This window comes from Dinoponera quadriceps, unplaced genomic scaffold (genome assembly GCF_001313825.1).
Source record: "Dinoponera quadriceps isolate SergipeBrazil2010 unplaced genomic scaffold, ASM131382v1 scaffold2110, whole genome shotgun sequence".
NCBI lineage: Eukaryota > Metazoa > Arthropoda > Insecta > Hymenoptera > Formicidae > Dinoponera > Dinoponera quadriceps.
This window is the reverse complement of record NW_014556168.1, coordinates 638,684-652,228: the sequence shown is the minus strand read 5'-3', so window position 1 is coordinate 652,228 and position 13,545 is coordinate 638,684. Positions and strand designations below refer to the sequence as shown.

Genomic DNA, 13,545 nt, shown 5'->3' with positions numbered 1-13,545 from the left:
TTTTGTTCCCCCCCCCCCCCCCGCACGATTTATCGAGTTCCGAATGCGGTCATAGACGTACATACAAACGCGCGATACATATTCACACACGTGAGTGAGTGAGTGAGCGAGCGAGCGCGCACACACACCCACCCACACGATACTCACTGTAAATATCGTCGATACTACATACTTGTTACCTTGCGTTCGTACGTACACACACACACACACATACACACACACACACACGCGATATAAGAGTTTGTTAAGAGAAAGAAGCCTATCGATTCTACTTCTTATATAAAATGTACTACGAATATCATATTAAACGTGAATAAATTAATCGTCTGTAAATTCTCATTTGAACGCCTTATGTTGTGATTGCGCCTTCGTCACACTCTTTTCCCGGATCCTCCGGCGATCGTTGGTCGGTCATGTCCTCAAATTAGATAGCCAACTTGTTAATCAACGCGGAGCGGTACTACTCGACATATTCGAAGCTTTGAAACTTCGATATAATTCGACATTGTTTAATGACGACAAAGTTCGAAGATTCGAAGAGGAATTGTACGAAGTTTCGAACTCTATTCAAAGATTCGAAATGTCAAAGCTGTTAAGAAAACTAATTCTGGGAAGTGCAACAAAATGCTGTGCAATCAGAGAGTATCATTTTTAACTCAGATAATATTAAGTCCTGAGAGACTTCGTAAAGACGTCTTTTAGACAATTTTGAGACATCTTTTAGACATAAGTATTGTTTGGGTATGTTTAGTTCAATTCTGAGATATCTATTTGTCTAATTTAAAATAAAATGAATGAAGAAATAATAAACAACAAATCTCATTAACTTTATTCAAATAAATGCAAATTTTGCCATGACAACAGCATACTCTTTTCTGTTGCTTTTTCAAAAAAAGTTCCAAATGATTACCATCCGACAAGCAACTAAAACAAGGATTTTGAATATTCCATATTCCGGAGAAAAGTATTTATTTACTCGGAATATCGCGTTAGTCGCAAACACGACACTCAAATAGCGCCGCACGAATGTATAATGAATTGAGAGATATCACATTCATGTATGAACGTATTTCATTTTTCGGGTGAAATATGAGTCGTCCATTTATTTTTGTTTATCACGAATGGCAAGTGACTGTAAAAGTGTAAACAAAGAGAAACTGTCGATGGGTTAGCAGATGCGATTAATCCGAAGTTGCGGAGTCAAGCGCAAGTTTACGAATTACAAGTACAATTCAATGAAAGAACGGTAGTGACATGGAAACACAACGAGGACTTCTCTCTCATTTCCGCGCGCCGGATACTTCTAACAATACATTTCAATTTCACGGTAATTGCTCGTAGTTATACTTTTAGTTACCGCGATTAGAATCTCGGTCCCCTATGCACCGACACAGCTAATTTTCTCTAACTATCTAAGTTAATGCATTCGCGTCCGACGAAGCTCTTAATCCCAGAGCATCAGCATAGTTGTCTAATTTACTTACTCTAATTCGTATCTGTGCGAGGGGCGATATGTGCATCGGTACCAACGCACCTGAAAGACACGACTTTTACGGTAATTATACACGCTATACGCACTTTGCAGGCGACAACGGAACCTTGTCAAACGAAGTATGATTAATGCAAATAAAGTATCGAAAAGTGATTAATAATTTCCCGCGCGAAATGCATTTAGCCATTAAGGCTAAAATTTCATCTTTATTGGACATTTTAAATCGGCCCGGTAATATCACAGCGCTGCATCTCGCTTTATTATTTATCTCCTCCCAATTTTTAATTCATCAGTTAAGCGTTTTGCAATCCTTCTATCTATTGTACGTTTCCGCTTTCCTGCCAATAAAGCCGATCCGTCCTCTCGCATCCATTAATTCTCCCAAATTCACACCGAATCATCGAAGGTTATCAGATACAGGATTATATCTGCGAGAGCTAAATTAAATTTGCGCCTCGAAAGCGTCACGCGAGAGTGCAGGCTTCGTCTGCCCGTGAGCGAAAGGATAAAATCCTTAAAAGACGAGAGCGAGAAAAATCAACCGCGTCGGAATGATTATTTTCCCCGACATTATTTTGGACAACACATCGAGAGATTTCGATTCCTAAATAAAAAAAGGGAAAAGAAGGTATAAAAATGTCCACGAGTTGGTGTATATTCTTATCAGCTGTCACCTGAGCGACGCTCTTCTGCGTTAGACTCGACGCGCTCGACGACGGCACCACCGTCTTCCGTCGCGACGACGGGGACCCTGAAAACTTGGAACAGAGTTCAGAGCATGCGCCGCGCCGAGGAGCCGCACAAGAAGTGGCGTTCGGATTTAGAGTCGCGTGCCGCGAGGTTCGTCCGGTGAAGCACGCGTCTCAAAAGTTCCATCCCAGGTAGCGAGCAACATCGTCGCCTTCTAGGTAAGCACTCTTGCGAGCCCTTGAAAACCTCCCTCGGAGTAATGCGCCCGCCCGGTACGACGGTAGAACGGAAACTCGCGTAATTCGCTCTCTTCACTCGGACATTAAACACGGACTCAAAGTCGCGGGGATTAGAAGGGAAGGACGCGCATGACGAAATTCGACGCTTCTCTCTCGGGGAGAATATCCCGTCGTTGATAAGCAACAGAGACAAATGGGATGATTTTACGTTCTCGTGGCACGGTGGAAATTAGGCGAGTCGTGAAGAAACACTTCCAATCGAAATCTATGTCACACGGCGGACGCGCGACAAGCACCAGTGGCGGCGGCGACGAGGCTCGGCGTCTAAATATACCGACGTCGTTATGCGAAAGATTTTCGTTAGTTTTCCATGTCGTGCCGACGGTACGCGCTGGATCGCGCGAGACACGCGGCCGCGACGATTCTCGTCGAGGGTTCGCGGGCGCTTCAATCCCGCGATGGGACGGATCGACAGTTACATGCGGCCCCCCTCCCCGATAAATAGGCATGAATGCTGTCTGCCGTCCGATGAATGAATGAAAAAGAACGCGCCAGACTGCGTGCATTTGGCACGATGACAGTAGACTCCGGGGAACTCTGAATGCGTGTGATGTTGCTAAAAGCACGCACTCGGGACGCAGACGCTGGTCGCCGGCGGGTAAAAGACACTCGGACGCATGTTTACGTAGCTTCGAGACATTAATTAAGTCCAGACCGCGAGACAGTCCTCACCACGCGACGAGTATTTATATCACGGATGTGTGTGTATTCAGAAATTTAATTTACTGAATGTAAAATTTTGCAAATTTAACTTTATATCACGCATGCGAATATATTCATTTGAAGTTTTGAAACTGTTACCTCACAGATATTCTTCCTCAAATCTTCCTCTGAAGGGAAAAATTGGCAGAAAGGCGTAATTATAATCAAAGAAAGGTTGGGAGTTCGGAGAAGATAAATATCTACTTGTTCTTCAGCTAATTCAGTATTACGAGCTACTTGAATATGAATGTTCCAAAAGAAACGTTTCCCTCATATTATAGAAAGGTATCTATGCGTGTCAATAATAGCCCCCAACAAGAATCGCGCGAAGATCATCTTCACATTCGTCTACGAATGCAGGCAAAAAAGGATGCAGCAATTCTCGGACGTATTGGCTAATAAACTCTCGGAACTAACGTTATGTATAGTTCGCAAGCTGCGCTGCGGTGTACCGACATCTTATTAATTTTTCACGTAGCGCATAAATAGTTTAAAGTGTGCGACGGGACAGAAAAAGAGGGGGAGGAAGAGAGAATCTATTTTCTCACCTGCGAGAGATAAAGGCGACTCACGGGAAAACGACGCGATATTTGTCGCACGCGAAGCGAAGCGATTTATTAAGAAGCACGAGAGCAAATAACTAAACTCAATATTGAAAGATTGATTTTAGACGGGGGTCTAAATATTTATGCGCCTCGAGAGCGACTTTCAGGCGGCGCGGTGCCTTAGTTTATATAACGTCGACCGGTTAAGTGCTCGTTCAAGATCTTTCGTCCGGTTGTGCACGCTGCGTGCGTTTACATCCGAGTTTATTGGACACGCACCAGCACCTGTCAAGATGCTCGTCAGAGCTCGGATGTGCGTTCACGCATGTATATTCGTCTGTATCGACTGACGTGTTTTAACTCTGTCCGTTATGTGTGCACAGAATGACCATAAGATGGTGGCCAAACGCCTGCTGATACTTCTGCCGATATTCCTGTCCTGCATTGTAGGTTTCGCAAAAAGGGTGAATATAGGTAAGATGAACGAGCGACAAGGACGACGAATAAAATACGAACGCGATGTACGATGTAACGATTGGTATATTTTCCTTGGTCGCGAAGTTTAGCGCGATTCATCTCGAAGCGTATCGATGATACGATTGAAAAAAAGGAATCGATCTGCTTTGTTGCCTCAATAAGTACTGTTTTACGATATTTGTTATATTAATTTTCTACACGTTTTTGATATTATTAACTAATTACTACGTTATTAACTATCAGTAGGCACTGCAGTCTTTAGAGAAATTTTGTCTTCGCCGTATCTTTCGTTAAAATGCAAATATAGCATCGTTTGTTAAAATGATGTCTTCAGATGTTCGAAGAGAAATTGCGCGCATACGATAAGAGATGTTCGAAGCGTAGGCACGCTACTTTGCGGAAGTGCTTCGTGAGCTATTTTCGAACGCGTCAGTGGGACTCGACTTTAAAAAGAGCGGGCTGTACATTACAGTGGGACTGTTCGACAAGGATGAAGACATCCGGTGGACGTTCGAATCATCGGTGTCGGCGGTGAACAAAGAGAAAAACGATAACGAGGAACTACCAAAAGTGTATTTGATGCAGAACTCGAATAACATTACACTGTTCGACGTGTTCGAGACAGCCGAGAGAGGTGAGTTCTCTGGACTATATCGCGTGTGACACGAATTTCGTATTATTAGACGGGCACGCAAAAATTCGGTCGGGTCGTCGGTGATTTCATCGGCTTGAAAGATGAGTCATTTTGCAGACATGGAATTAAACAATGACCTAAGAGGATAGTAGAAAGCGATGGATATAGATGGCAGCTCTCTGATTGGACATGGTAAACTCAGTTTCGTTATAATTAATGAAAACAATGTAGCGAACAATTTTCCAACGAATTTTCGCATGTCCCAAGAATCAATGTACATGTATTCTCGTCGCATATTTATTCTCATATCGAATATCCGTCTGTTTCTTTCGTTATCTTACGCTTCATGTAGAACGTGATCTTCGTATGTCAATTTTTATATTCGATTAATCCTTCCGCAACGATAGTGGTACGAAGTATGTATGAATAGGCATTACAATGGTCGTTGGTGATGACTTTACAAATAATTTTTACACAAACCATAAAATACGCAATGTAACAAAGCAACCTCTGTGTCAACCCTCTCTCTGTCTGTTGTATAATGTACTATATCTACGTATTGTATGCGACTCTAAAAAATTAATTTTTCGAAACGTTCAGTATGCGAAATGGTGGGCCTGGGTGTCGTTGGGATCTTCGGCCCTCAGGACAAAGTAATCTCGGAGCACGTGCAAAGCATGTGCGATTCGATGGACATACCGCACATCTCCGTGCGACAGGATACCGCTGAACCATCCCAGCCACGTGGAATAGGTCTGAATCTGTATCCGCACGTGAGCATACTAGCACGAGTAAGTATTTATGTAAATCAATCTTTAAGTGTCAACATGATAATCGTTTTAACTGATTCGCAACTAGAAAACAAAGCAGAACGACAAACGATAGTATGTGTGAACTAACACATATTTCTGTGAATAGATTAAAACTCAATATTTATTCACGAAATCAACGTACGATTGTACGATAAGATCCGTAATCTAATTTATAGCCTCGTTTGAAGCTCTAAAAATTTTTAAATTAATTAAGATTTTAATCAAAATGTTTTAACTTTTAGAGCGCAGGACATTAACAATACTACTCTATAAATTAGATTATATTTTAATATATACTATACTGTATCATGCTATATAAATGAACTATTTAAATGAATGAAAAAAAAAAGAGATACTCGAAATCTAATCACATTCAATCAATTGATCAAAGCTGTACGATCAACTCGTCACGGAGTTCAAGTGGAAGTCTTTCGCAATATTGTACGAGGACACCGACAGTCTGATTCGTCTGCGTCTTCTATTGAAACGATGGGATCCCCATGGCGAATCCATGTTCGTGTTTCATTTAGGAGAAGGACCGAACTATAGGTACAGGAAAGAGAAAAAATCCCGATATCACAGTCGAAGATCTTTCGATCCCACAGTCACGAAAAAAACAGTTCTTCCCTCGACTGATTTTTACTTGGGTTTTATACTTTTACATTGCCGCGCATACTCATCAATTCTGCCTGGTCGTTTAAGTTCCGTCAATAACAGTTATTAACAGTTATTATTCTAATAATTAGTTCGTCCAATATATATTGTTATAAGCGCGCGAATATTCTTAATAACATCGCAGCGTGTGCACTCAATAATGTCAAGTAACTTTTAAAAATTATCATCATAGAAGACGACTATTCCGTAATTCGCAATTCGTGTCATTGCAAATCCCGTTCGCGTCGAGGTTGACTAGATGGGATTAAAAAGATCGGCGAGCTTAATAGTTGAGAAAATGTTCCCAAAAAAAAAAAACGTGGGGTTAATTGTACAGCTTGGCGTCGAATCCTGTGTAGGGAAGCGATGCAAAAGATTAAAGATGCGGAATTAGAGAACATCATCATCGATTGCTCGTACGACATACTCGACGATGTCCTCAAACAGGCCCAACAAGTTGGCATCTTGTCCGAACGGTACAAAGTAATCGTGACTTCTTTGGTAAGAGATACACACGCGCGCTTCAAGCGAGTTACAATAAAATATAAATCAAATAAAATAGAATAAACTGCGTGATATCGTCCTAGCGAACTTCATTTTCCCTGAAAGAATGAATTAATACAAGGTTCACGATAACAGGAATGAGAAATCTTCTGAAAGAAAAGCGAAAAAATACTACAATTAATAATTTTACATTAAAAACGTAAAGTTACATCATAAAAATAACAACTACGAGATATTTCACATCGGATAGTCTTTATCGGCGCTACATTCAAACTTTAACGACGATGTAAGTTACGAACACAACTTGATACGCGTAGTACTGCTTATATTTTTCACGAATCGCCTGACAGTTAAGCTCGCGGCTGAGATACATGCCAATGAATGTGTGTTGTACGCACAGGATTTGCAAGCCGTGGACTTAGAGCCGTATCAGTATTCCGGCGTCAACTTCACCGGTGTGCGACTTATTGACCCCGAAGATCCAATAGTGAATGAAACCATGTTCAAGCACAGGAACGAATGGAATCTGGACGATTCTTCGAAGCTGCGAACCGAACCCGCGCTCATGTACGACGCGGTGCAGCTTTTCGCGAGGGCCTTGAAGCAACTCAGGGATGCCACGAAGCAGGGTGACGTCAAGGAACTACCGTGCGACGGCAGTGAGAGATGGGAACACGGGCTAAGTTTGAGCAACTTTATGCGATTGGTAAGACTTGAGTAGAAAAATCGGAAATTAGACGTTAAATTAATCCGTTTGCCGCAAGAGTTCCCACACGCGGAGTATTCTATTCACGCGTTTCAACGACGAATCCTTACACAATATTCATAATCCCAGTTTCTAAAAATATACTAACGATAAATACTTAACAAAATTAAGATTCATAGATTACAAATTGATAATAAAGTGGAGAAAGATCGAACGCTAGTTAAAGGTGCGCGAATAAATGTAACATTAAAATAAATGGATAGTTTATGAGATGTTTCTTATACTGAAAGATATCAGAATAAGAAATAAAATTTCTCGAAAAGTAGTCACTTTTTATTTTACTTACATGTATATTTTTGTCTTTTCTTTTTTCTGTGTGGATCTTCTTTTCTTTTTCTAAGAGTTTTCCGTTAATAAATAAGTTATCATAAACTTTTATAATTTCTCGTAATAATAATATAACGTTCTTTTTTAAACACGCAAATTATATCGCGCAATCTCTTTTGCTTTCAGGCAGAAACGAGAGGTTTGACGGGCCTCGTTAAGTTCGACAGAGACGGTTTCCGCAGCAATATACAATTAGACATCGTACGTCTGACTGAAAACGGTTTGGTTAAAATTGGGATGTGGAATAGCACGTCGGGACAGAACATTGATTGGATACCGGACGTCAGCAAGAAGAAGACAGAAGAGGAAATAAGTTTGCAAAATAAAACTTTCATCGTCTTGATATCGCTCACTGCGCCGTACGGTATGCGAAAAGAATCGTGGTCTATGCTGAGCGGTAACGATCGTTATGAAGGTTTCGGAATCGACATTATGCAATTGATCAGCGAGGATCTCGGATTCAATTACACGCTGCAAGTGGAGTCCGATTACGGATCATTGAACAAGCACACTGAAAAGTGGACTGGCATGCTCGGGAAAATTAGAACTGATGTTAGTAGTGTTAGAAATTCCGAATGATGATTTTTATCACCGGCGTCGTCGCATGACTCTAAAAGAATATTTCCATCGAAATAACGAAATTCGGAAACCGTCTTTTTCAGGATGCAGATCTGGCTATCACGGATTTAACGATCACGTCAGAACGAGAGACTGCCGTCGACTTCACGATGCCGTTCATGAATTTAGTTAAGTTTAATATTTAGTACTTAACTCTGCGAACTGTTATATTAGCGTTAAATGATTCGATCCGTCGTATTCGCATTAAATGAAAAGAAAGAGAAAAATCATCAAGTTTAGTTAATTCTACATTAAGTTTTTAAAGATTTTCCATTGTGCAACTTTAACGCTACAAATGAGAAGTTATTTCTGTTTTCTCCACTTGAAGACTCAATGTAGAACTAAAATTTCAACTCGGATTGAGACGAGAACAAAACGATCTCGTATGCAACATTATTATCGCGCGTGTGAATTTTATAGAATTAAATCATTTTATATATTTTGATAAAACCGGTAGTGATGACACCGCTGATTCACATATACACAGTCCAAATGTAAAATTGTATTTTATTTTACAGGTATAAGCATTCTCTACAAAAAGCCCACGAGAGCGCCTCCGAGTTTATTTTCATTCTTGTCACCGTTTTCCAACGACGTCTGGTTGTATTTAATTGGGGCCTACATAGTAGTGTCCCTTCTTTTATTCATAATCGGTAGACTATGCCCGGCAGAATGGAACAATCCTTATCCTTGCATTGAGGATGCCGAAGAATTGGAAAATCAATTCACGTTCAAGAATGCATTTTGGTTCGCGATAGGCAGTATTATGCAACAAGGCAGCGAGATTGCACCAATGTAAGTATATCTTTCAAAATCAAATTATTATTAATGCACTAGGATGAATTGCCGAAAAAAAAAAACTTGATTCTTCGCACTTGATGCAATTTTTCAGCGTCGCCAATTTTTTCGGTTTAAAAGCGAAACGCGCATAATTTCATTTAAAAAAGTTATATCAATTCAAAGTTTGTGATTGTTCGCAGAGGCATTTCTACGAGGATGATGGCAGGGTCATGGTGGTTCTTCTGTCTGATAATAGTATCTAGCTACACTGCGAATCTGGCGGCATTTTTAACTGTGGAGACCGTGGTGTCACCGTTCGATAATGTCGAAGAGCTCGTAAAAAGGAAGAACATAAAGTACGGAGCGAAACAAAAAGGATCCACGTTAAAGTTTTTCGAAGTAGGTAAATCTTCCTGCATTCATAGATATTTCAAGACAATGATAAATTGGACGTGTCATTTCTTATTTAGCAATTAAGTAGAACGTAGCAGAAATGTCACGTAGTAATAAATTTAGCACACACACATATGTAAAGATACATTTCCCTACATTGATATAAAAAACGAAAATATTGCCAGGTAAAATTCATGACACGGAAGATACAGAAATGTAAATATATTTTGGAATTTTGAAATTTTATCAGAATATAATATCGGAATTAACTTCTCACTCTCAAAAAATAAAATGCGCCCGATTAAATTTTCTCTGAAATTATCTACCGATTATTCATATAAGGAGCTTCAATTATTTTCACACGTGATACAATCAAATGATGATAATTATGTACATAGTGAGAGATTTTTCAGGATATTTGCAGCATATTCTTATAACTTATGAGAGTAATTTCTCGAACGCGTAAGACGAATAGTATAATCCCCTATTCTTTGGTGCTTACATCACATTTTTCATAAACATCATTCGCGAAAACTTCCTGGATAATATTTATGTTGACAGTATAATTTTACATTAAATATAACAGCAATTAATACTGCATGAACGTGATTAATTACATACAACAACCATTTGAATAGTTATTAATAAATTACTACAATGAGACGTAATAATTAGTGAAATCCAGTTGCACTTAGACAATCCTTTTAATATCGCTAGCTTTTCTATTCGTTCACACCGACGGTTCTTCAATGTCACCCACATGCCGCTGACATATTTTCGTGACTAAAAATTCCTTTAAAATTAGTAGCAGAAAGCATTTTTCTATTTAGACGATGACCTTACTCCCTAATTGATATAATAATACACAAAGAAAGACGCTTACATTAATATATATAGATGCCCAATTAAAAAATAGGCACGAGGAGCTCGGGAGCGTATATTCTAATTCAGTTCTTTGAAAGAATTTTGGCAATCCCAAGGAAAGCAATCACTCCACGTACACGGAAATGTACGAATATATGACGAGTCATGCAAATGACGTACTACAGCTGTCAAATGATGATGGCGTGCAAAAAGTTAAGGACGAAGACTACGCGTTTCTAATGGAATCCAGCTCAATTGAATATATCATGGAGAGGGAGTGCGAAGTCACGCAAGTCGGTGGATTGCTAGATGAGAAGGGTTACGGCATCGCTATGAAGAAAGGTGAACCTCACACAAATAGCTTTACGTTATCACGATACGCTTGTAACGCTTCCTTCGGACGTTTTTATTCTCACAGCTTTCCCGAGTCGAAATTTTATTCCTACACTCAGTCCATCTAATTCTACATTAAGTCTTCAACTGGAGAAATCGGAAATAACTTCTCATTTGTAGTCAATCAAAGGAACACAATACCTAATGAAGACTTAATTTAGAACCAGAGCAGATCTAATATAGAACCAAAATCTTGACTCGGGTTTAACGATCGCATATCCAAAAATATAACAATTTAAATATATCCTGTTACCCTACCATTATCGTGGCAATATCACCTCATTTATTTGAACGTTACCAAACCATTACTGTCCGGTTGTAGGAGAAAAAGAGAGATGTCACTCGTATCATGAAAAATGTCGTTGTTGCAGGATCGCGCTATCGGACCGCCTTCAACAAGGCCATTTTGAAGTTATCGGAAAGCGGCATTCTCACCGAGCTCAAGAAGAAGTGGTGGCAGCAAAAACGAGGCGGTGGCAAATGTCGGGTAAGCGGCGGTTAAAGGCGCGTTATTATGCGGTGCAAATTGCATCACTTTAATTCGCCTGTTTGCGCGCCGTTTCTTAGGAGACCGGTGGAGCTAGCACGGCGCAGGAATTAGGTCTCGATAATGTTGGAGGAGTATTCTTGGTACTCGCCGTAGGCGTTGCCTTATCCTGCGTGTACACCGTACTCGAGTTACTTTGGGATGTTGCCCGAACGTCCATTCGAGAAAATGTAAGTGTTCTCATTTATAATACAGTCGTACCGCTTCTCATTAGGACGAGAACCGGAATATGTAGAAGCCGTATTAATTAATTTACCAATTTTCATTTCAAAAATTCGGGACCCTTTCGACATCGTAAAATCGATTTGTCGAATTTGACCGATGTTACAAAACTAAATTAATACGATACGATAATGTTAAATCATTTCATTGATTTAGTAACCACTCTCTTTAATTTAAAAGGGAATTAGCGATTCACAGGTGCATTAACACTTTCTAGGTATCCTTTAAGGAAGAATTGATGAGCGAAATTAAATTTATCTTGAAGTGCAGCGGTTCGAAAACGGTGCGAAGAAAAAATGGACTGTCCAGTAAAAGCGGCAATGGCAGTACGAGGGGGTGCACCCCTCCGTACGGTTTTATACCGACGGTAATAAGAACGTCGCCAACTGACGGCAATTAACGACAGTGCGAGTTTCGAGTAATGATGAGAAGTTTGCATACGCGGATTTATGGCTTCATTGCCCGCGTTGGCACACGAACTAACACGAATTACAGCGTCAGCATTTTAAGAAACTCGCGGACCGAATGGAAGAAAATTATAAGAATTACAATTTCTAATACCATAAAGATTGCAAAGAAATATATATGACACTGTTTTCAAACGTGGGTTCACTTTATACTTGTATCATTTTATTTCCGGCGCGCGTCGAGATTGATGCTAAGAGACGACGAAATGAGACAGGGATGAATGTATTAACAACGACTTTGACAGCTGATATTATTAAGCAGGAGCTTATCCAGGCGAAATTTTAAATTCTACATTATGTCTTCAAGTGGAAAAAAAAACGGAAATTCCCACTCCCTTGTAGCGTTAAGCGAAAAGCACAATAGAAGACCTTTGAACATTTAATGCAGAACTAAATTAAAGTAGGACTAACATTTCGACACGTTCTTCGCCGTATTTGAAACGTAAGTAAGTGCCGCAAAAATTGCGGAAGATCGAAGAGCGCGTGAGCGAAGGAAATTTATTGCATCGGATATTGCGGCAATTTTGGCGCACAGTTGGCGCACGCCAATTTAGCTTAAGAAAAATCAGCCGGGGGTGCTGAGTCGCCGCGAGAATATTTCCTCGGAGATAATTACCGCCGGCGAGATCGCGCGCTTCTGGGCCACCGGCGCCGTAATTACGGATTCGTGGAATAATAATAATATCGAGAACGATAAGAGAATCGCGCCGTTCTGCTCGATCGAGATAAGCCACGATCATGCGCAAGAGAGGAGGACGAGAAGGTGCGACGGTCCTATTACCTACTTCTCGGACTTAGGCATGTGGTGGAAATAGTCAACCGGTGGCTATGGGATAGTTTAGCTACTGGCTTCGATAGCGCCGGTTCGCGGCACATCCGAGAGTGACTCGGTGGAGTTTTCTTCGCTTCCTCCGCGGTGTGCTTCGCGATAATAATTCTCGGCGGACTTTCGATTGATCGATCTCGCGTCGATTTGGACGGTGCGAGCAGTAAACGAAAGTATCGCGGCTTTGTCTTATCGCGAAGCGACGTTAACACATCGCATCGTCGAAAAATGGTTCGTTTTGCCGCGCGAAAGGGAAGAACGCCCGCATTTCTACTTTGGCAACTGACCGCGCGCGCGTATAATGTATAGCTCGTGTCACACTACGTTGCTTAACGTTTTGTCATAATGAGATCGAGGTTGAAAAGCTCTCTCGATTGTCCGCGCACCGTCGCATTGGACAGGCTGTGCCACGCGACGAATTAATTCAAATTCGTCGAACGAGAACGAACGTCGGCTTTTATCGCGATTACACGCTCGTTCAATTGGCGGATTTCGCGGCGGCGGAAACTCGTGTTCGCCCAACAATGGCGCCA

The 13,545-nt window shown here is 40.7% G+C and overlaps 1 protein-coding gene across 2 annotated transcripts; it reads left to right on the top strand.

The window, feature by feature from the left end:
- The first annotated feature begins 2,268 nt into the window (after positions 1-2,268).
- LOC106747060 (glutamate receptor ionotropic, kainate 2-like) lies at positions 2,269-12,569 on the top strand. Of its 2 annotated transcripts, none has more exons than XM_014624316.1 (15): positions 2,269-2,400; positions 4,112-4,202; positions 4,678-4,839; positions 5,440-5,630; positions 6,043-6,200; positions 6,665-6,806; positions 7,210-7,515; positions 8,029-8,454; positions 8,565-8,649; positions 9,039-9,315; positions 9,501-9,699; positions 10,656-10,899; positions 11,322-11,437; positions 11,518-11,667; positions 11,937-12,569. In XM_014624316.1, the coding sequence occupies exons 2-15, from the start codon at positions 4,124-4,126 to the stop codon at positions 12,117-12,119; spliced, it is 2,718 nt and encodes a 905-aa protein (XP_014479802.1). In that variant the 5' UTR covers positions 2,269-2,400; positions 4,112-4,123; the 3' UTR covers positions 12,120-12,569. The 2 variants fall into 2 exon arrangements, with proteins under 2 accessions (XP_014479802.1, XP_014479803.1); XM_014624317.1 differs by having other exon boundaries at positions 2,270-2,400; positions 10,674-10,899.
- Positions 12,570-13,545: the final 976 nt, after the last annotated feature.